Source organism: Seriola aureovittata, chromosome 10 (assembly GCF_021018895.1).
Source record: "Seriola aureovittata isolate HTS-2021-v1 ecotype China chromosome 10, ASM2101889v1, whole genome shotgun sequence".
Taxonomy (NCBI): domain Eukaryota; kingdom Metazoa; phylum Chordata; class Actinopteri; order Carangiformes; family Carangidae; genus Seriola; species Seriola aureovittata.
This window is the reverse complement of record NC_079373.1, coordinates 14,712,054-14,733,970: the sequence shown is the minus strand read 5'-3', so window position 1 is coordinate 14,733,970 and position 21,917 is coordinate 14,712,054. Positions and strand designations below refer to the sequence as shown.

Here is a 21,917-nt window from a genome sequence, read left to right as displayed (position 1 = left end):
TGAGTTAATTTTTAAGTTTTTTTTATATATCCCCAGTTTTCACGAGTTTCCATATTGAGAAGCACTTATCTATCCATAGAGAGCACTGAAATAAGGTCTACAAGGTGTGTAGGAACCATATTTTCAGCATGGCAGGATTTTCCTTCAGAAAATTGTGGCCCAAAAATTTGTATCTGATCAGACTCTTTGGGTGTATACACAACCATACAGACCATGTTTCCTGCTCCCCAAAGGTTTAAGCTTTGCCATTTTCATTTACTGGTTAAAAAACTCAAATATGTTTTAACCAGTTTTGTTTTTTTTTAAATCAGCAGCTAAAGCAACTTAACCCTGAGGCGTCAATACCATTTATTTAAAAGACTTGCAGCAGTTTCAGCAAAGTCAGAGGGAATAGTTTCTCCTGTTGGTTGTGCTGCAGCTTTTAGATTTTGTAAATAGCGACTTTAAGGGCTATTTGAAGGGCTAATATACAAATAGATATACATAGAAATACATAAGCCCACAGCAGTGGTGGAAAGTAACTAAGTACATCAACTCAAGAATTTTTCTGCACTGTATAGTTTTGAGGTACTTGTACTCCACTTGAGTTTATACTTTTGCTCCACTAGATTTCCGAGGCAAATATTCTACTTTTTACTCAACATTTACATCATTACATTACTATTCTTACTATTATAAAACAAAACATTAAAGAATGTTTAAGATGTTTAATGTTTAAGAATGTTAAAGAATGTTTAGAAAATGTGACAACTGTAGATTAATCTACCTCAGCATATATCAAGCAGTTAAAATTAGAATTAAAATGCAATAATGATCCAATATAATAATAATAATAATAATGATATAATATTCACAGAGGGGCACTCTGCATAATGTGAACTTTTACTTTTAATACTTTAAATGTATTTTGCTGCCAATACTTTTGTACTTTTAGTGAAGCAACCGTAAAGAGTAGGAGACAGCCAAGCAAACTATTTTCCTGCATACATTGCCTGAAGGGTGAAGGGAATGTTTGCTGGATTCCCATTGCAAATATTCCCCAACCGTAGTTCAGGAAAATTTCAGGAAACATTTCTGGAACATTCTTCGAATGCAGCATAAATGTACATGTACATACAATGTACATGTTACATTTATGCTGCAGGGAATGCTGTCACCTGTTTGCTCGGACAGTACTGGGATGACAGCTTGGCTAATACATTTTGTGTTTTTCAACAATTGTGTTTGCAAGCTCATGCATCTCCACAGTGCAACTGTAGATGCACATATGGTAAAATAATGAATGTGTAGAGCTGTAACATGACACAGTGGCAAAGTCCAGTTCAGTGGCAGCAAGGGGAGAACAGAGTAACTGCACAGTGTTCTCAGTTCACCTGGTGATGGACAAGTACAGCATTTATTGAGTTAGCCTTTTTCTGGGGTTCCTTTAAAAATGTCTTATCTATTTTCTTATGTTACAAATAAATATATCAATATTCAACATGGCTTCCTGGGCTTTTCAGCAAAAATCTGAAGTCAGGAAGAGGACAACAGCCCCTAAACACCTGTCACACAGTTAAGTGTCCTTAACAGGAGACCAAGGCTCTTGTAATAGTGAAATAATTTAAATCAATTACCTTATTGCATTCTTTAGCATAATTTGAAACTCAAATCTCCTATGGAAGGGTGCTTTGCTTTACAATTATGAATTTCTTCTGTAGTAGATGATGCTTAATCACCCAGCTCTTGACAGCAATTTCAGGGTGACAGCAGATAAATATGTTGTTTACACAGTGCTTACTCAGTTGATGGACAGCTGAACTTTTGATTACGTTTTAAGTATCCGCCATTTTGATTTCCAAATCTGACAGATTAATTTTTTTTAGCTGCCTGCCGTCTGCTGAAGTACAATTTGGACAGTGTCAATACAGCTCCTCCGCAGGCCAACCACCGTGTAACGGCAGTGTAGCGTTAAATGACACTGCAACCGGGAACGGGTAGTATCTCAAAGCTAGCAACGCAGTTATGAATAGCCAGCTATGGGCCTACGAATGATCTGACAGCCAAAGTCGCCGAGTTGCCGTTCAGCTTGCAGATGACGACCGATAAAATGATGGAGAACAGGTAACGGTCGCGTGTCTTTTGGAGGGGAAATAAACAAAACATGTAACCTAACGTAAAGCCTGTGCGAGCTGACTCGCTGTCAAGTGGTCGGAAGACGGTGACGCTAATCGGGAGGATATCCACCTAGCCCCGCAGTGATAAATAACTGACCCATGTTAGCTTTTGATCTAAACATCGTTTGCCACCGGTACCGTACTGAAATACTTTAGTAACGTTAGCAACATGAGTGAGACATTGCTAGCGGGCCGGTTTGCTATCTGCATGCAGGGTAAGTGAAAGACACCGTCGTTAAGCGGTGGAAACGAACCGACAGAGGATGTTAACAATAGATAAGCTAACTTAACGTGAAGTTACAATAACTGTATGGATAAGCTAATTAACCCTAATCCACACCGATATGACGGTTACCCTGTTATAACCAGTGTCCATCAATAGCCAACAGTAACCGCCACCAGCTGATCTCAGGACGACAGAGAGGCCTGTCTTAAAGCTGACCATGGTTGTACTATTGTAGGAAATTTAAAATCCATTTCTAGCCGAGGGGAGAGATTGAATTCCTGAAGTTGATAGTCTGAGCTCTAAAACACCTGTTTGTTCAGCTTTGGCATGTTTACTGAAGGGATGGGTACACTAGGGCAGCATACTCAGAGATCGTTAATGTTATGCAATCAATGTTAATGGTGTATAGAAATGAGTAAGTTATGTCCAAGCTTCCTTTTACACTATAAAAGGATACATTACTCACTTGTTATAGTGTGTGACTGCTGACTTAGCGGTATCCGATAGCATACCCATTTTTATGCTGTGCCTTATCCGCAATTTAGACAAACATGTTGGCTAGGTGGCAGGTTCACATTGGGAATCAACTATTTCATCAAATGGACAAACGACTAATGGATGATGATCATAAGCCAGTTTTATTAAGATGAATTATTTACTGTATCTGGGATCTCACGTTGTTCAGGGGGATGTAAGGTGTGAAGGTCTCTCCCTTAAAGCCATTGTCCAGTGACAGCTCCTGCTTGCCTCATACAGTGTTCAGTTGTCATCATCACCACACCTAATCTCAAGTTTGCACTTTATAGTAACAGATGTCAACTAATGCCAGACTCAGCAGCCCTACTCCCTGGCTGACACAGCTGTCTTCTTTACAAGTATTACACACATATCGCACACTTATGCTAAATGTCTTTCTGTATGAGATTTGTTTTGGTTGTCATCCTTACTCCAGTCAGTAGTTGCTGATACAACTGTATGTGAGAGGCCATTCTCAAAGCTAGTCGGGTAATGTCAACACACAGATGTGCAGCACTAATTCAATTACAGACGCACTGCTTCCTGCTCTTTACAGAGAGAGAGAGTGCTGACTTCTATTCTTCTTCTGCCTCTAAGGAAGACAGAGAAAATCCTCCTTGAAATGATTCTGTCAACATTTGTTTCTTTTTGTTTTATTTCTCATTTCCAGGTTGAAGACATTCTCTCCTGGTTTTGTGTGTCTGGTGTTGGTATGAGTGAAGCAGGTGTGTTTGTGTCTTCATTGTGTGAATTTGCTAATGCTGATTGATGTCCAGACCATACAATGTCAATAAGGCAAAAGGCTGTTTAGCAAGATCTGACTGAGAGTACCACTCCTTGTCCAAAAGTAAGAACATACGGTGTATTGTATCACAAAATGAATTGTTCTGCACACAGTTAAAAATAGTATCATTCATTAATTTGTAGATGTATGAAACAAAGTCATGATACTGATCCCCATGCCACATCCTCTTTTGGTCAGCAGCTAAGTGTATGTGACGCCGCAACGTCAGCCATGTTTTGGAAGTTTGACTTGCACACGTCTTCTCATCTGGAGGCTTTACTGGACAAGGAGGATGTCACGCTCACTGAGCTCATGGATGAGGAAGATGTGCTGCAGGAGTGCAAGGCTCAGAACAGGAGGTCTGTTTATTGTCAGCTTTAGCATATCAGCAGCACATTAATATAATTACATTTCAGTTCCAGTCATTTCTGATGGTGCTAACTGGTTTGTGTTTTCTCGTCGTTATGGATTTGTAGACTTCTCCTGTTCTTGTGCCAGGACCAGTGCATGCAGGAGCTGGTATTTATGATTACTACAGAGCCCCCTGCTGGTGTAGAGGAGACCAAGCGCTTCAAGTAGGTGCTGTTGTGCAGAATATGCTGATGTAGTATTCTGTACTGTGGTGCACTACATTATATCACTTACCTGCCATTTTGTAGTAGAGCTGAGCGCTTAAATGGTCTCAGATTTGTAAAAAATGTTACTGATCCAACTATATAACCATATCACTGTTAAATCATTGAAAAAAAAAGCAAAACTACTTAATAGCCTTATTGATAATCAACCTATGAAAATCAGGGCAGTCATGTTCCAGAAAATGTTGTTTTTATTCCAGTTTATCGCTCTCAGTGTACTAACGTAGGAAATTAGATATTGATTTTGTTTCTGCTTCGTTTTACTGCCAGGTGTGTTCTCTTCAATTATTACAGGTATCCAAATATAGCATGTGAGCTGTTGACGTGTGATGTGGGAGTGATCAATGATAAGCTGGGTAATGAGGAGCCTCTGTTGGAAACTCTGTATGCCTTCCTGGAGCAGCCGTCCCCACTTAACCCCCTCCTGGCATCTTTCTTCAGCAAGACAATTGGGAACCTCATCACACGGAAGACTGAGCAGGTAACACACACACACACTCACACGGGTAAATCAAAGGGCATACTCAGAGAAGACAGCTATGTTTTTGTGTTGTCATGATTTACCTCAGGAAATGTCTGAGGGGTGCTTACTGCAAGATAATGGAAACTGCTCACTCTGTGAATTACTCGCAGCCAAGATGGTGGTGAAGTTTTAATCCTCTTGAAATGGCAGAATGCAGATGTTCCAACACACAGCAGTGTACGTAGCTCAGCTTTTACTCAGTCAGTGGCGGGGCCTGAGGAAGTCAAGGTCAGCTGGCCTGTCCATCTGAACAGTTTGTTCAATCTTGAGAAACATACCTTGAAAACTGTCCCAAAAGCTGTGACATACATTATTGATTTTCTCGTTCAATTCTGAACACTCCCTGTCCTTGACCATCACTTTGGTCTGTAGCACTTTACTCACTGTACTCAGTTCACTGAAATCACACATACTAAAAAACATATTTTTACACTTACCTCTGCTGGTATCAGGCTATGAGGATATTTCCATTTGATAACTTTAACAACTTAAATGGTTTGCATTAGCTTCAGTTTGTGAATATGTGTGCATACTTGGGTTTAGCTAATGCATTTTTCAGATACAGTATATTGTTGCTAAGTGGTCCTATGAGACTTTCAGTGAGGCAACTCTGAAGACACCAATCTTACCAGAGACAGCCACTTGATACACCTGCTGGTAATGAATTGATTGACACTTATTGTTGGTGACAGGTTTAAAAAGCTCAACCCTGCAGCTAAATGACTACTACACACTGAATAAAGTATAACTGAGATGTGCTGTATATAGAAACTGACAGAGAAGAATTAAAAGAGCATTCTGACTGATTGGTACTTGCATGTGCACAGGATTTGAAATATCAGCCTTTGTATCAGCATGTCTTTCCATAAACAATATCCCACCTTTTCAGGATAACATTAACAGCTGTTGACAGCGAATTTGCATGTTCTTAATTGTGTGGACAGCAATTTTCGGTTTTATATTTTGTTTCATGGTGTTTCCTCTGTTTTGTTTAGGTGATTAGTTTCCTACGACGGAAGGAGGGATTCCTTTCCTTGGTCCTGAAGCATATTGATACGTCAGCCATGATGGATGTGCTCCTACGACTTATCAGCTGTGTGGAGCCCCCTCTTCTTCGACTTGAGACTCTGACTGTATGAGAGAAATTGACCCACATTCATGCTTTTACAGTTTACACACTGATATTGTGTCCAGTCGTAATGTAGGATTTTGTTTTTTCAACAGTGGCTAAATGAAGAGAAGCTTGCCCAGAGACTCATAGAGCTCATTCACCCTGAGAGAGATGAAGAGGTAGGAGGGCATTTGAATATTTGTATATATGATAAAATTATAAAACGGTTTACAAGAATGAATGTCCATGTGTGTTTGTTTTTTCTGTCACAGAGGCAGTCCAATGCATCTCAGACTTTGTGCGACATCATTCGTCTGAGCAGAGACCAGGCCAATCAGCTCCAAGAGATTTCACAGCCTGACCCCTTGCTGACTGTGCTGGAGTCGTAAGTCAGACAGATCCACACCCACACACAGGTTCACACTCTTTTAAAGGATGTGGAGACCACAATATACTCCATGTGTTTCTACAGGCAGGAGTCTGTGGAGCAGTTGTTGCAGAATATGTTCTCAGGAGAGAGGACTGAGAGCTGTATCGTCAATGGGATACAAGTACTTCTCACATTGCTGGAAATCAGGAGGCCTGTGTGAGTGTGAGACTTGAAAGTAATTTTAAACCGTGTATAAATAACACGGTCTAATTTTGTTTTATAACTATCACTAATGTCATTTTTCATTCTACCACTGGCCTCAATTATATTTCTAAAATTTTACCTAGGTGAAGTTAGTCACATCTCTTTTGTTTGACCATTCTAGCCATCCATTTTCTGTTTTGATATATATGTTTGGTCTGTGTTTATGATAGGGTGGATGGTGTAATGGATGCTCAGGGATTTGAGAGAAGTTACACTATTAACAGCAGCATTTTGTTGGCCATCGAACCACACCTGACACACTTCCATCAGCTACTTCTGGAGCCACCCAAGGTAGATAAACAAAGATTTCCTGCATAAACATAGATGTTGCAGCATTTTTGTTTTTTCATTTTGTTTAAACATTAAAGTGACAAAGTTCAGTGCTTTTAATGGATTATCTTACATTATCCTTTATCAATTACTATACCTGGTTTGTACTAAAGGGACTTTTGATTGGCTTCTTAGTTAATTACTTGCCACATGCAGGATGACATAACAATAACATATAATGCAACTTCATTTCTAGCTTTGTTTGGAGGGGGTATACAGTATTGACATTGCAAAACATAATAAGAAACATTATGTAACAATGCAACCTTTAGACACCAATCTGAGATTCCCTGCACAGCAGTACAATTCATCCAGGTGCCATTCAAACGCATGGGATATGAAAGGTTAGAAAACAAAGTAAGGGCTTTCCCCAAACCAAAACACCCAAGTGCAAGTTCTTTCACTTGCAGAAAATGAGAACATGCTATACTATAAATAATGAGACATTTTAAGTCAGTCCAGAGTTGAGTTTGCTGTGCAGCAGGCCCCTTTGTTCAGTAATTATGTTTGATTGTCTGCTAGACTGTTGTTTCCAAAATTCCTCTCATTCCCTCTATTTGTACATTTATTGGAAGCGTGTCTGTATGATTTGTGCATGTTTAGCGAAATCCTATGCTGACTACTCTGGGTGTGCTGGAGGAGCCACTGGGGAACACACGTCTGCATGTAGCCAGACTAGTCGCCTCTCTGCTGTATACCAGCTCTGCTAGCCATGCAGTCGTAGCACAGGAACTCTGCAGACTCAATACAATGGACCTGCTTCTGGTGAGATGAACAAAAACATCTTTCGCAATTTCAATGTACAATGTTGAGAATGTGACATTTTTTTAAATGACCCTTTAAAATGTAAATATATTTAATGTATTTGTATTTATTTAAACTGTATATGCTTTTTTTTTTCAGGACTTGTTCTTCAAGTACACATGGAACAACTTCCTGCACCTTCAAGTGGAGCTTTGTGTTGCTGCAATCCTCCGGCCCTGTGCCCATGAAATGAGACTTCAGCCTGGCTTTGGATCCCAGGAGAAATTCAAGCTTCATCAGGATGCATCACAAGAGCAGGCTTTGATTGAGACCCCTACATCGGAGACTTCACTCACCCCTGACAACTCTGCACATAACTTAATGGTGACTCATGTAGGTGTTTCTGTATGTGTTTGACGCAAGAGACTTATGTGGCATTTGATCTACTGGATGGGCCACTGTGGTTGCTCTTTTCTGAATTAAAACAATTGATTGACTCCATGTTTTTCTTTCACAAGTTGTTCCAGCACTGCCACCTTGTCCAGAGGATTCTAGAGGCTTGGGAAGAAAATGATAAAATACAGTAAGGACCTGTGAGATGATGACTCTGTTTTGTTTTTGGTTATGGGCAGAAATGAACAGAAAAAACTGAAGTGTGTTACTTCTGTTTTCAGATCAGAAGGTGGTATGAGAAGAGGGTACATGGGACATCTGACCAGGATTGCCAACACAGTCGTCCACAACCTGGAAAAGGGCCCAGTTCACACACAGATCAGTGGCCTCATTACAGGTGTGTGTGGACTTTAACTCTGCAAAACATTCATACAGGCAGGAAAGTCTTAATAAAAGAAGAAATTGGTGCAAGTGTCACTCAGCTGTAGTATTACTCTTAATGCTGTTGTTCTTTTGTTTTGGATGTAGAGCTGCCAGAAGAATATAGAGGGCGGTGGGAAACCTTTGTGGACCAGACCCTGTCCGAGACCAACAAGAAGAACACCATAGACCTGGTAGACACACACACATGCACATTTACAGTAGCTGTTTATAGTAATACACACATTTAAAACTTAAATTGTTGCATTTGTGGTGATCCTTCCCTGTTTAGGTTGGCACAGGAAACCCGCGTCCTTCCTCAGAGGATGATATGGAGAGCCCCTTTCCGAAAGAACTGACAATACAGCAGGTACACATAAATAAGCGCACACATACAAAAACACTGAGGGTTTCTATTACCAGCTATAGTAAGGTGATCCAACTTTGTGATGTTTGTTTTAGGCCTTTTCAGACTACCAGATTCAGCAGATGACGGCTAACTTTGTGGATCAGTTTGGCTTCAATGATGAGGAGTTTACTGATCACGACGACAGCATTGGGTAAATGAACTGATATTCCTCTCCATTTGTCCGTGTAAAATCGCCAATGTGTGTTGACGGAGCGATTTCTCTGGTTATTGTAGGGCAACGTTTGACCGGATTGCAGAGATAAATATCAACATTGATGGAGGCCAGGACAGTGTGAGTTTATTAACAGTCTTCATACGTCACATAAGTTAATTCACAAATTTGTTCTGCAAAGTTTTCGTATTTCTGTAACTCTTTGGGGCTGTAAATGTCTTAAGGATGCATTAATGATTTTTATGGCCACCAGCGAGCAGAAAAATATCAAAAACAACCTGAAAAAACGGATAGACACAGACACCACATATCTCCATCTTACAGTTGCCTACTTACATATTCCACAGACAGTTTTACCTTTTTGTTCACATAACATTGATTTGATTCAATGCTAACAAAATTAATTCATGTTTAAGTTTTAGCATTCCTCTTAATGTTTTGATGGCATTATTAATATTGATGTACATTGCTAAAACTTTGCCCACCTGTTCTATGCAGGCCAACACAGCTGTGTTTGAGGCCTGTTCCAAGGAGAGGATTCAGCCCTTTGATGATGATGAAGAGGACATCTGGGAGGAGAAAGCGATCAACTATGCAACACAAACCAAGTCCCGGAACAGGTAGACACACAAGCACAAACACAGATGCTCTCAACATTTGGAATGCTTTATTTCAATCAATTTTCCTTGTTAAACCAAACACACTAAAATGGTTTGTTTGTTTCAAGGTTTGGTGGGTCACAGTCCTCCCAAAGCCAAGCAGACAGTAAGGCCTGTGATAGGACGGCAACTTCTGGCACTGAGGTCTCTGACAGAGCAGCCGACTCGGACTCAGACGAAGGAGAGGAGTCCAAAGATGGCCTGGATCCTTTCTCAAGCCAGGGCCAGACTGAGGCAACAAAGAGTGAGACATGTTATATAGTATAGTTATGCTTAATTGTTTTGCTCTATATCTCGGGTCCAAAACAGGTTTTGTGTAAGTGCCTCTTGCAGAGTGTGTATGATGCTGTGTTCATATTCAGGCACTGGCTGGATAGCAGACTTTGGGGAGGTGAACTCGAAGGCACCTGCAGCAGGAGGGGGCTTTGCAGCGTGGGACACTCCAGCCTCCCAACCAGCTGCCACAGATGCAGAGGAGAAAGGGTGGGCCAAGTTCACAGACTTCCAGCCTTTCTGTTGGTGAGTCGGGGAGAGGTCTAAAGATGTGGAGCTTATTTGAGAAATTGCCATAAGTCAAGCATCTTAAAGGTTTGTTTTGATTAAACTATTGTGAAATTATATAGTACTCATCACTTTGCAATACTTTTTTTTTTAGTAATTACAGAAATGCATACTGAGGACTAATAAAGAAATTATGATGACAATTAATTGAGGATAGATTGTATTTGAACAAAAGCCCCAGCATAATAATTTTGTTACATTGAAAGAATTGAACTGAAAAAGCCAAACACTCATAGATACATTACACCTTGGTAATTTAGAAAATATATCATAAACTTTGCCTGCATCACAAAGCCAGAATCTCAGATGAAGAAGTTGAAGAAGATATTTGTGCAGAACTGGTGACTTTCCCAGTTACTTGTTTTTCCATGAGAATGCATTGAAAGAATATTCCTAGGTACAGGCAACCATAGACACACAATATAATGAGAAAAATGTACCTATGAATTTAAATAACTATGTACTGATAGTGCGTTATATATTCCCAGCTCTGAAACTGGCCCCAGATGCAGTTCTCCAGTGGACTCGGAGCTTAGCGGATCAGATAACACCAAACCAAACCAGAACCGTAAGTTGCTGCAGCATGACTATTAACTAGGAATGGTAAAAATGAAAGCATGTCATTTGTGTACAGTGCCTGTTCAACCTAATACGATCAGACAATGTCTTTTCACTCTCTTCAGCATGTGTGTGGAGTGTGTGTGTGGCAAGAAAAGCTCCACTGGTGGCATCAGACAGCTCTTCCTCCAGCAGCTCTGACAGCGACGAGGAAGAAGGCAAGACGGAGTCTACATCCAGTGAGACGGTCACCACAGAGACCATCACCACTGGTGCTGGCAAAGAGACCATCCGGCTCACCGTGGACGCTAAAAATGAGAGGGCAGTCTTCACCAGGTACACATGATCACAAACAAATGAAGGACAGGCTCTATCTCAGTGGTGCGATGTGCCCCCGTTCCCTCTCCTATTGTACTTCCATGCTTTTATAGAGCCTTCCTTTCCCTTTCCCCTCCAAGCTTTTTCCCCGCACAATTTTACTTCCACCTTCGCTGTTTTTCTTCTGATATCGTCCTCCTCCTGTCTGTTCCCTCCTATCTCCCCTTGACTCCAGAGTATTCAGACCAGCAGTCAGACGGTATGTTGTGCTTGAGGTCTTTCACTCTGGAGTGTGGAATGCTTTCCTGAAGTTGTATGAAGGATTTAAAAGGCCATCAGAAGCACAAATGTGCCACATGTTTTTTTTTGCTTGTTGCGTTTAACACAACTTATAGTAACAATCCTTTGTGCCATAGTCAAGGCCAAGCCTAATTCATAAAAAAATTTACTAACCCACAGTTGGTGACTTGAGAACCTGCAGGTCCCTATGCCCAGCTCATCCCATATTCTCAACTTGACTCTGTGATACCCAAACTCCATTGGTCTCAATGACGACACCCAGCATGAAACGTTCCTGTCAGCATTTTAGAAATCAAGTGGTTGGGGTGTCGTGTGGCGTAGTGGTCTAAGCAGGCGCCCCATGTGCAGAGGCTACAGTCCTCGCTGCAGTCGGCCCCGGTTCGAATCCTGCATCGGATGGCCCTTTACTGCATGTCATTCCCCCTCTCTCTGCCTCCCTTTTTCCTGTCTCTCTATACTATACTATCCAATAAAGGCATTAAAAAAAAAAAAAAAGGCCCCAAAAAATATACTTAAAAAAAAAAAAAAAAATGTTTCCCTTACATAGGCAATTACACCAAAAACTGGGAGAAGTGTATGATTACTCATCGTGGTTATATGATACAGACAATTCTTGTCTCAGTCCTAAAATTGACAAGACTCGAGTTGATATGATTCATTTTCTTTCAGAGCAACCACACTACTAACAGTTTATCAGATAGCATGCTATGAACAAAAAGTTGCTACCAATCCAACATATCAACTTTCTAACAAATCAATACATTAGCAAGTTACTAACAAACAGTGCATTTGTGAGCATGATACATTTAAATAGATCCTACTTGGAATTTGAGAGTAACTACATTTGAACAAACCCTGCAAACTTTGTGCCTAACTGAGTTTGATTTTGGTCAGTCACAGCCTGCTATGTCTTAGCAGTACAAGAACAATGGATACACGGGTTGCTGTGCACACTGGACATGGTAATGACCAGTGTGGACTGAGTTGAAAACTTACAACTGTGGTGCAGTTCAGCCAGTAGCAGCCTCCTGAATCTGTACTTAGGCTCCATGATTTCAGTTCAGGTGAGAATCCCCTGGCATCATTCTACTTGGTTTATTTGTGTTTTTTGTAGTGAAGCGGTTAAGGTGCCAATAGAGGGGCTCTCTGTGAAAGACAAAGGGAAAGGCGATGAGAAACAACAACATGGAGACTGTCCCAACCCAACTACTGCCAGTCCATCTAACCAGTCGACTGCTGTCACACAGTAAGTGTGTGTCTGTGTGATTATATGTTCATGTACCTGAATTAAGTAGGGGAAACATCACCACACAAGACAAATACTTCAAATCCCTGGTAAAGCACCTCTCATTAACGAGTCCTATTACAAGACTCTACAAGGCATTTCTGACCTCTCAAACACAGGTGTAATGTACAGCTCAGATCCTTGGCAGATAAAACTAGACTTATCGGAATTTTGTCCTTTATTTTTTTACCTTACAGAGAGACGGAGCCCTCTACTAATGGACCGGCCTAACAATGCGGTACAGGGACACACACACACGCTTATCACCAGTCCATTCAACAAACAGCCATGCCACCTTTGCTTCCTATTAGCAGCTCTTCAAAGCCGTTTTTTGTGTCCGAAGATCCTTAATGTCAAACAGCCCTTAACAGTATGTATGTTGTATGCCACAAATCTACACATGGGCTATTGATGTCTCTTCTGTACCTCATGACATAATTAAATCAGATCCGCTTAAAGGAGAATGTATGTTTTAAAGAACATTTCATTGTGCAAGACCCCCAAAGCTAAATTGTGTCACACACAAACTATTTCTACATGTAACGTTTCGATTGAACCTAGGATAGTAAAACACAATTGCTTGTTGTGATGAGCAGAGGTGACACTGAGTGTCTGCGTGCCAGCTGGTGCACTTTAATCTAAAGAAAAACAAACACATCAGTCTGAAATTTGAATCGTTTATTAAATTCAGCATCAGAATTTCAGATTGTTTGAGCATGTCTGCTCTCTGGGCATTAAGTCACAGCCCAGTGAATTTTTCTAGCACAGCATTTCATGTTTACACTTTAGTAAAGAATACTGTATTCAAATAATCAGCCAAGATTACAAAAGCCAAGATGCTTGCAAAGCTAGCTGCCATTTAGTCTTCAGCATTTCAATGTACATGCCAGGCAGACAGTTTATTAGTGCAAATGCGTGAGTGACAATAGTTTGGCTTTTTTTTCAAACATCCAGTCCAAGTCTCAGTCCAAGTAAGATTTCTTTGCTTTTATCATGTGGAACATTAATGCTCTCTTTTTGTTGATTTGGAGCATGAAGTCTCACTTTCTCCTCAAACCTCTGACAGATTCATGTAGTTTAGAGGTGTGTGTGTGCGTGTGTTTGTGTGTGTGTGTGCGTGCGTTTGTGTGTGCGTGTGTATGTGTGTGTGTGTGTGTGTGTGCGTGTGTGCGTGTGTGTGTGTGTGTGTGAGTGTGTGAGCTCTGCCTAAGGTACAGAGTGCATTCTCAGGTCAAAGGAGAGGTATGCAGATACAAAGAAAGCACACCTGTGTAACACACACACAACACACACACACACACACACACACACACATACACACTGTGATATGCACAAGTGTACACACAACCATATCTGTACATGCGCCAAAAAAAAAAAATCCCTGCGAGACACAGTGATGTGCACATACCAATTCATATCACCCTCAGAGCTGTTTAAATGTAATATTGTGAAATTTGAACCTGTATTAGGTTGTGACTATTCTTGGTAATATGTAAGCGTAATATAAATGTAAACAGTATATATAAACATTATATCTATTTTTGGAATAAATCCAATGTATGGAAAGGCGATTTTTTTGCAGGTTGCAACGTGTGTATTGTATGTGTGTTGTACTGTTGAAATGAGGCAATAATGATGTCTGTGTTTCGATTAATAGCCCAGCATCAGTTCCTGTTCCTCTGCTACATGCTTCCTACATGGAGGTTTGGAGGTGTGTGTGTGTGTGTGTGTGTGTGTGTGTGTGTGTGTGTGTGTCTGTGTCTGTGTGTGTGAGAATGTGAATCTGCAGTTCGTCTTCCGTATTAGTTACTTAAAGGATCATTCCGGTTTATTATAACTTGGGTCTTTTGTTAGTCACAAACTACCAGGTTAACCAATCTTATTGGGATAAGAAAATGAAGGTGAACATTAAAATAATACAAAACTGTCCTTTGTAAACATTCATCACAGTTGAGACCAATATACTGCTTCAACTTTTATCTTTTATCATATAATTTGTGAGCACATATAGTACTTTTCCTATGTAATGAGGGATTATTATCAACTAGAGATATCTTTGGGTTTTGGACTGTTGGTCAGACAAAACGATATATTTCATTTCAATTATGGTGGACGTTTTTCCATTATTTCCTGCAGTTTATAGACCAAACAATGAATCAATTAATCCAAAAAAATATTTGTCAGATTAAAGCTGCCCTGTGGAGTTTTTTCTTGTAAACAAACAAAAGTTAAGTTTACATTCAGTGTTGCTCAGTAAAATGCACTGTGTTTATGTTGTAGTTAAGTTGTAATAAACCAAAATGATCCTTTAAGTCTGCGTGTGCCCATCATGCTTTACTTTATCTTTCTCCTCGTCTCTCTCTTTCTCAGGGCAGGAGTTGACTTTAATTGCATATATGCCTACGGAACGATTTACATAGATTGTTGTATTTATTTTAAAAGCACTTTTTCAAGAAGCACTTTTTGTTTGTATTTGGTGGTGCCGAGGGCCACCATATTATTCCCTACTCAGAGAGGTGGGAAAGTTTGACAAGTGGATCATGTAGATACTTTAGATATATCTTTTCTTCAATGCTTTCAGCCAAAGTGTGTCTTCCCACCAGTGTACAACTGGGTTTCATTATGTGTGAAGTAGCATCCTTTCTCACAATGGTCTTACAGGTCTAGATTTATCTAAAGCAATCTTTCCATGTGTTTTTCTTCTGTAGTCATGTGATGGAGTTATCAGCAGTAGGAGAGGATGCCACATGTTTTAAAAAAAGAAAAAAAAAGACTGAAGATTCATCTTAGATCACACAATTTTTGCTTTTATCTGTTAGACGCTTTGAGCTGTTTAAAGTGGAGCTGTACAGAGAGTTAGGATTGGTTTCAGTCAGGGTTGGAGAAGAAAAACAGGGCTGTTTTTTTTTTTGTCAGGGTTATGTACAGGGTCAGAATGTGTCATCCCGTCTATTGTCAGACCTAAGCACTGCATCTGACCCTTACCTGTGTGTGTGTGTGTGTGTGTGTGTGTGTTGTGTGTGTGTGTGTGTGTGTGTGTGTGGATTTCCTTCACCTTGAGAGTGTGGTGCGTGTGCAGTGTAGCTACGGGTATGGTGTGATGTTATGCATAATGGCATGAGGTACAATACAGTCATCTTTAAGTGCCATTAAGTTTGCACATTAGCCTCATTCACCTCATTTTGCTGTATTGAACAGTGTGTTTCCACAACTTTAATTGAGAGACAATGGATGATAAGTTTTTACTTCATCCCATTGTTACTTACACTGAGGCCATTTCAAAATCTTTCTCACATTATAGCTTATTACATTAGTTTGTGTGTGTGTGTGTGTGTGTGTGTGTGTGTGTGTGTGTGTGTGTGTGTGTGTGTGTGTGTGCGTGCATAGGGGAAGTGGTGTGAAAGACAGCTGTGTTATAAAATGCCTTTTTTGTAAAGTGGACTGATGCTGGTGTTTTTTTTTTTGTTTGTTTTGTTTTCTTCATTTAGAGAGTAATGTGTCTGTTACCTGTTGTCAATTTAGCTTGTACATTCAGATATGAACCTAATAAATGTCAGACAAAGATGACTGCCTGTGATTGTCTCACACATACACAACACACACACACACACACACACACACACACACACATACAGAACAAACACAGAGACAGGACTTGGTCTTTGGAGTATGTTTACCTTAGGGGCAGGTGAGCTTGTAATTATGTTGCTTCCTGATCCTCACGGTGTGTCTCCTACAAATGTGAGCCACACTCACAGTGAATGCTACACCCTCACACCATCTCGCCCAGTTCAAACATAGACCTGCCTGTCACATAGAGCTTACTGTGCTGCAGGGGGATATAAAATGAGTTTGGGTGACAATGGGGGAGGAGCTGAATACCCCTCTTTTGTGTTCACACACTTCTCATATTCTCAACACTTTTCAGCTTGGGGTCCTATCTATATATCTTTCCATTATTTCTGGGAGTGTGATTTCATTCCTGGGCTCAGATACAACATGTATGTCATCACATTCCTCTGTAGTGTACAAGGATTACTAATACCGAGCACACCTGCTGCTGCTCAACCTTCTTTTTCTACTTCTCTTGCTTTCCTCCCTCCCTTTCGTCTTTTTCCTCTTCCACAGAGGAAACACTTTTAGGTTGTCATCTGCACCTGTCTGCTGTCTCTGTAGAGAGTGCATACATGTGGAGAAGTGGGTGCATGTGTGCATATTTATGCAGTGGGTGGAAAGGGGAAGAAGGCGGAGTTGTGTTTTGTACTTTAAAGGGTTGTGGAGAAACCTGCCTGTCCGCTTGGAGCTGAGAGAGGAGGAGCCTGTGGGGTGTGGAACTCCAGACAAAGGAGACATATACACACTGACACTGGATCAGTGGAGCGAAAGGAGAGGCAGACAGCTGGAGAGCTTCACTTCCAGCACAGGAGACAATCCTCAACTCCTAGACTCCCTTTTTTTTTTTTGAGTGTGTGTGTGTGTTTTGCAAAACTTTGTGAAAAAGGAGGATCTTCTTGTTGTGTTTGTTGGCTGTATGGGTCCGTTTGTGAGCTGAGAGATGTTTGTGTTGGCACAGTAGTTTGCCATATGCTGCTTGTAGTGTGTAGAATTGTGTGGTCGATTATGTTTGGGATGGAAAAGTGGGACTGGCACGACCAACAGCTCTGGTCTTAGCTTTACGCCATGGGGGGTTGCCATAGTTACCCCTCGGCTACAGAGGCAGACGGCAAGACTCTTCAGCCTTCTGACATCAGCAATGAAAAACTGTAAGTTGTGTTTCTTTTCTCTTAACTCTCCTCATCATGTTTCAGTTTCCTGTCTGAAAATAAGTTTAGTGTTTTGCATGTACCTATTTTATACTCCTGTATTCTGAAAGAGCGGAAATGAATGTTAAAAAAGTAAGCTGTGGTTATAGCTATGGATGTGGTGTGGAAGAAACAGGACTAGGAAAGCTGGCTACACATGGTTTACTGAAGAATGTTCTCCAGAAAAAGAGTGTGTGTGTGTGTGTGTGTGTGTGTGTGTGTGTGTGTGTGTGTGTGTGTGTGTGTGTGTGTGTTACATATTTGTCTGATGGCATCAGTGAAGGTGGATTCCTCCAGCAGCAGGAACACATGTTGAGAAGTAGTGTGAAGACAAGTGAGGACTGAATGTGAAAATGTGTTTTTATCACAGTCACTATGCAAATGTTTGCTCTTGGATGAATCTTTTCGAGCCAGCCGGGGTGAACTGAATAGGATTGTTTATCTCACCCTCACGGCAGAGGTATAAAGGTAAACAGATGGCCAACAGCAGCAGAGCAGAGTCACACAGGAGTGTGTTTGCACACAAACACAACATTACAAGTAGCTTCAGTCTCATGGTGTTTGTGTGCTGACAACTTGGTAGCCAAGAGGCAGTAACTGAGTTAATAGCATGGAGCTGGAACAGAACAGGATGTTAGCAAAAGAAGTTCCTGTGGACATTAGAGGAGTTTGTCATGGTTCGGATTTGCACTACTGTACCTTTTGTAGAGTGAATGTTTACGTTCTTCTCTAATATTCCTCCCTCTTTACTTCTTCTGACCTTTACCGTGAACAAAGACCTGCTGTTTAGACCATTAAACTATTTCTTCCTGCCCTGTCCTCACACACAGATTCACACCAGAGGGAGGGAAATGCCATAGAGAGCACACTGTTTCCCTTATCATAGTAGACAAGGTCACACTGAGTAAACTCTCAACTGCAGTGTGTGAAAACATAAAAACCTGGCAACTGAAAACCTGGCAGCTGCCTGATTCCACCACACTTTGAACTATTCACTAATGCTATCACTGTACCTGTGTCAATGTGGCGCCGCTGTTTTGCATAAAGTCAAATCATGTCGCCGAGTTTGACTTTCCAGCACACACTGGCATTTGCAAACATCATTCATTTCTTGCACCCACTCTTTAGTTATCACACGTTCCCGAACTGCCAGTCCTGTGTTACTGATTATAAAGCACTACCTGTGGCTTATCAGTAGGTATGAGAGCTGATGTAAGAAAGAGAGGTTTGGTAAAGCCATCAGGCCTCAGCTCTCAGCTCTGATGTTGCCCAACATTTGGCCTTTCAGTTATTTGCCTTGTAGCAATGACCACTGCAGCAGTGAGCTTCATTAACAGTAATTACTCTGGCTCTGAATTGACTGCCTTCATTACATAAACTGCTTGGTTTACTGGACGTTCAGGTCTGCACTTACAGCAGTGTTTCTATGTGTTTGCGTGTGTGTGCGCCACAGAGGGCAAGACGGATGAGAGAGCATCACAGATTGTAAAACGTGTTATCTAATGACTGCAGCAGGAGTAATTAATCCACTGACCTATCGATTGTTTTACACAGCAATATTTTCTGTCTCTCTGTCTTTCTCTTTCCGCCTCTGCCTCATTAACTCTGCACTGTCCTCCCAAGGGGAATTAATAACAATAATCTGGAGGAGCGTCCATATCTGCAGCAGCAGTATGTGTGCCAGCAGATCACGCACACAGACATGTTTGCCCTAACTGCTCTGCCACCAGGCGTCGACAGGGCTGAGTGGCTTGCCAGCAACAGTGAGTAGACCCCATTAAACTACTGTTTCCTCTGTCCTCTGCTCCTTATCCTCTCTCTCTCTCTCTCTCTCTGTCTCTCTCTCTCTCTCTCTCTCTCTCTCTCTCTCTCTCTCTCACACACACTCACACACACTCACACACACACACACACACACACTGCAAAAAAAACAGAAATAGGAATAGATGTAACTTTTTTTTCTTGATTTTTCAGCAGTGGCATTTTTCAAGCATATAAACCTGTTCTCCAGTGCGCTGTCCGAGTTCTGCACCCCCAGCACCTGCCCAACTGCTTGCGGACCTGGCAACACGTATGTTATTGAGAATTATACTGCACATACATAGGAAAAAACACATTTTCTAACTTTTTCCCAGTGGTATTTTGTCATGCAGTTGTATGCACAGACCTTGCAGTAAGCAAGGTCTGTGCGTGGAACTTGCAGTATAATGATTCCAAAGTGGATGTAATGGGATAAAATGTCAGTATTAAGAAATAGTGTCAATGAAAAGTGCGGTAAGATTGGACTGTGGATTATCCTGCATAAACCAGAATGTTGTTTCTGCTGCTGAATGCTTCTAATACAAGTGTTCATCATGGAATTTGGTCAGCTGACATCACATGATCCAAGAACATTATCCTTATATTTATCATTGTCCTTTCTAATGCCCAACATACAGGGTGACAGGGTGTTGTGTCTTTTGCACTGAGCATATGATTTAATTTTTTTGATATATGTTGTACTAGTCTGTGGTGGATTCAGTCAAATTTTGTTGTGAAACCTTCCACTGTTTGTGACAAGTAATGAATAGAAGTTTACTATTAAAGTTAGCTAGCTAGTCTTAATGAGTGTGTGTGTTTGTGCAGGATTTATGTCTGGACTGACGACCACGGCAGGAAGCTGAAGTGCTCTGCTCCGCTTTACTTTGACTATGCAATGTCATACATTCAGGACCTACTCACTGATGAAGATGTGTTCCCCACTAAAACAGGTAAAATGAATTTATATCATCTGTGTTGCACTGATTCACATCATACTCCAGTTTCAGTCTTAAGCCATTATCTGTTCCCTCTTTCCCAGGTTCAGTGTTTCCAACAGGTTTTGTCTTTCTGGTCCAGAAAGTGTTTTTGCTGTTGTTCAGGACCCTGGCTCACATTTACTGGTCTCACTACAGAGAGACACTCGCTCTAGGCCTGCACGCACACCTCAACACACTCTTCACACACCTCACATTATTCTGCCAGCAGCACGCGCTGCTGGAGCCTGAAGACACCGAGCCACTGCAGGACCTCATCACTGCTCTGGGACAGCAAGGCTGGACCTAAAGAATAAATGCACACACATTTTAATTTACTTGTTATAACTGGTTATAAAGCTACAGTTCCGTTCACCACTCTGGGCCAAACTTCAGCCTACTTCACAGTATGGATTTTTTTTAAGAAAAAACAAAATCTAAATACTGTTTATGAACAGTATGTGGGAGAATGGATGAGTCCAATTTGCTTTAAAAAGCAGTGATTCAGACCACACAAGAATGTCTGGCTCCTGTTGTATATAGTTGTCATCTGTTATTGTGATACTATGTGAAACTGTTATATTGCATGTAAGTGTATTTTAACATAATGGTGCATTATTGTATTTTGATAAGGTCAAGATCTTAAAGGTCATTCATGTTTTCCTCATAGACTTAACACAGTAACAGAAAACACTGATCAATTGTCTTTTCCTATAAGATATCAACTGACCCATAGATAATTTACAGTTAATGTAATGGTGGTGTGTCGACGCAAATGTGATTATATTGTTGTGACTGCAGCTGTATCGAACGGCATCGCTGACCTCTGTGTCTTTATGTATGATTCTGCAATAAACTCTCTGTAATAAACATTTCTGATAGACAATTTTCTTAATATGTTAGTTTTAAAACAAATAAGATGTCTTGCTCTGTCAATGATCTAGAAATGGATCAAGAAATAAAGAGATTGACAGATTTAAGAGAATTGAGTTGGCAATAATTTGAATCATTTATTGTATAACCCTTGTTTTTGACATGATTATTTAGTTTATTTTGATCAATCTCATTTCTGTTCAACTGGGCAATCTGTTACCTCCAATTACCTCCTGTTTTTGTCTTAGTCCTAGAGTAACTGCTGGTACAGTAACATCAACATGTCTCCAGATGTTTGGTTTGACAGCAGCACCACCTGCTGCCAGCACAAGCACAGCTGCAGTACACTACACTGTCTATAGATGTTTGTTTTTGTTGGCAGAAGCATATTGGATTTGAAATAAAAAAGTGTCTCTCATCTATCTTTGCTAAACAAAGATGAGTCCTTCCAAGATAGGAAACACTTAAACCACTTCATTCAATGTCTGGGAGTGAAGCCAAAAGAATAGAAAGTATGCCACTGAACACAATACGGACTGCATTGTACATCTTCACAGAATTCAGGTTATGTCCAAGGTGAATTGCTAAAAAGAATTGCAAATAGCTAATTCGACATAATTTTAACGGTGTCAGTTTGCTGAAATGTGAGCAATTGTCACCTAAAAACAGAACTCAAGATGTATCCCACAGCTAACAAATTAACTGATTCCATGACAAGTTGGCAACATAGTACT

General features: G+C 40.7%; 2 protein-coding genes across 6 annotated transcripts; both read left to right on the top strand.

Moving 5' to 3' along the window:
• The first annotated feature begins 1,703 nt into the window (after positions 1–1,703).
• Positions 1,704–16,298, top strand: ppp6r2b (protein phosphatase 6, regulatory subunit 2b). 5 transcript variants are annotated; one of them, XM_056387906.1, is made up of 26 exons: positions 1,704–2,103; positions 3,569–3,745; positions 3,884–4,041; positions 4,159–4,257; positions 4,612–4,798; positions 5,836–5,973; positions 6,065–6,130; positions 6,224–6,336; positions 6,424–6,537; positions 6,756–6,876; positions 7,519–7,680; positions 7,819–8,043; positions 8,178–8,242; positions 8,334–8,449; positions 8,581–8,666; positions 8,765–8,842; positions 8,935–9,032; positions 9,116–9,173; positions 9,552–9,673; positions 9,781–9,956; positions 10,075–10,231; positions 10,762–10,841; positions 10,957–11,167; positions 11,385–11,408; positions 12,564–12,695; positions 12,932–16,298. In XM_056387906.1, exons 3-26 carry the CDS (start codon positions 3,914–3,916, stop codon positions 12,963–12,965), a joined length of 2,790 nt encoding a protein of 929 aa, XP_056243881.1. In that variant the 5' UTR covers positions 1,704–2,103; positions 3,569–3,745; positions 3,884–3,913; the 3' UTR covers positions 12,966–16,298. The 5 variants fall into 5 exon arrangements, with proteins under 5 accessions (XP_056243881.1, XP_056243879.1, XP_056243878.1 ...); XM_056387904.1 differs by having other exon boundaries at positions 1,706–2,103; positions 3,881–4,041; positions 7,819–8,052; XM_056387903.1 differs by having other exon boundaries at positions 1,707–2,103; positions 7,819–8,052.
• A 766-nt stretch (positions 16,299–17,064) lies between these two features.
• On the top strand, positions 17,065–21,295 carry LOC130176686 (MOB kinase activator 2). The gene is made up of 5 exons (XM_056387910.1): positions 17,065–17,497; positions 19,160–19,299; positions 19,511–19,607; positions 20,162–20,286; positions 20,376–21,295. The coding sequence occupies exons 1-5, from the start codon at positions 17,415–17,417 to the stop codon at positions 20,618–20,620; spliced, it is 690 nt and encodes a 229-aa protein (XP_056243885.1). The 5' UTR covers positions 17,065–17,414; the 3' UTR covers positions 20,621–21,295.
• The last annotated feature ends 622 nt before the right edge of the window (positions 21,296–21,917 follow it).

What these genes read in the sequence shown, in the direction of transcription:
- ppp6r2b (XM_056387904.1), top strand. Translation starts at nt 3,914, where the DNA reads ATGTTTTGGAAGTTTGACTTGCACACGTCTTCTCATCTGGAGGCTTTA. An exon ending in GAAGAAAATGATAAAATACA is followed by an intron (nt 8,243 to 8,333) that starts GTAAGGACCTGT and finishes TTCTGTTTTCAG; the next exon opens with ATCAGAAGGTGGTATGAGAA. An exon ending in TTGATGGAGGCCAGGACAGT is followed by an intron (nt 9,174 to 9,551) that starts GTGAGTTTATTA and finishes TGTTCTATGCAG; the next exon opens with GCCAACACAGCTGTGTTTGA.
- LOC130176686 (XM_056387910.1), top strand. Translation starts at nt 17,415, where the DNA reads ATGGGGGGTTGCCATAGTTACCCCTCGGCTACAGAGGCAGACGGCAAG. An exon ending in GACATCAGCAATGAAAAACT is followed by an intron (nt 17,498 to 19,159) that starts GTAAGTTGTGTT and finishes TGTCCTCCCAAG; the next exon opens with GGGAATTAATAACAATAATC. An exon ending in GCTTGCGGACCTGGCAACAC is followed by an intron (nt 19,608 to 20,161) that starts GTATGTTATTGA and finishes GTGTTTGTGCAG; the next exon opens with GATTTATGTCTGGACTGACG.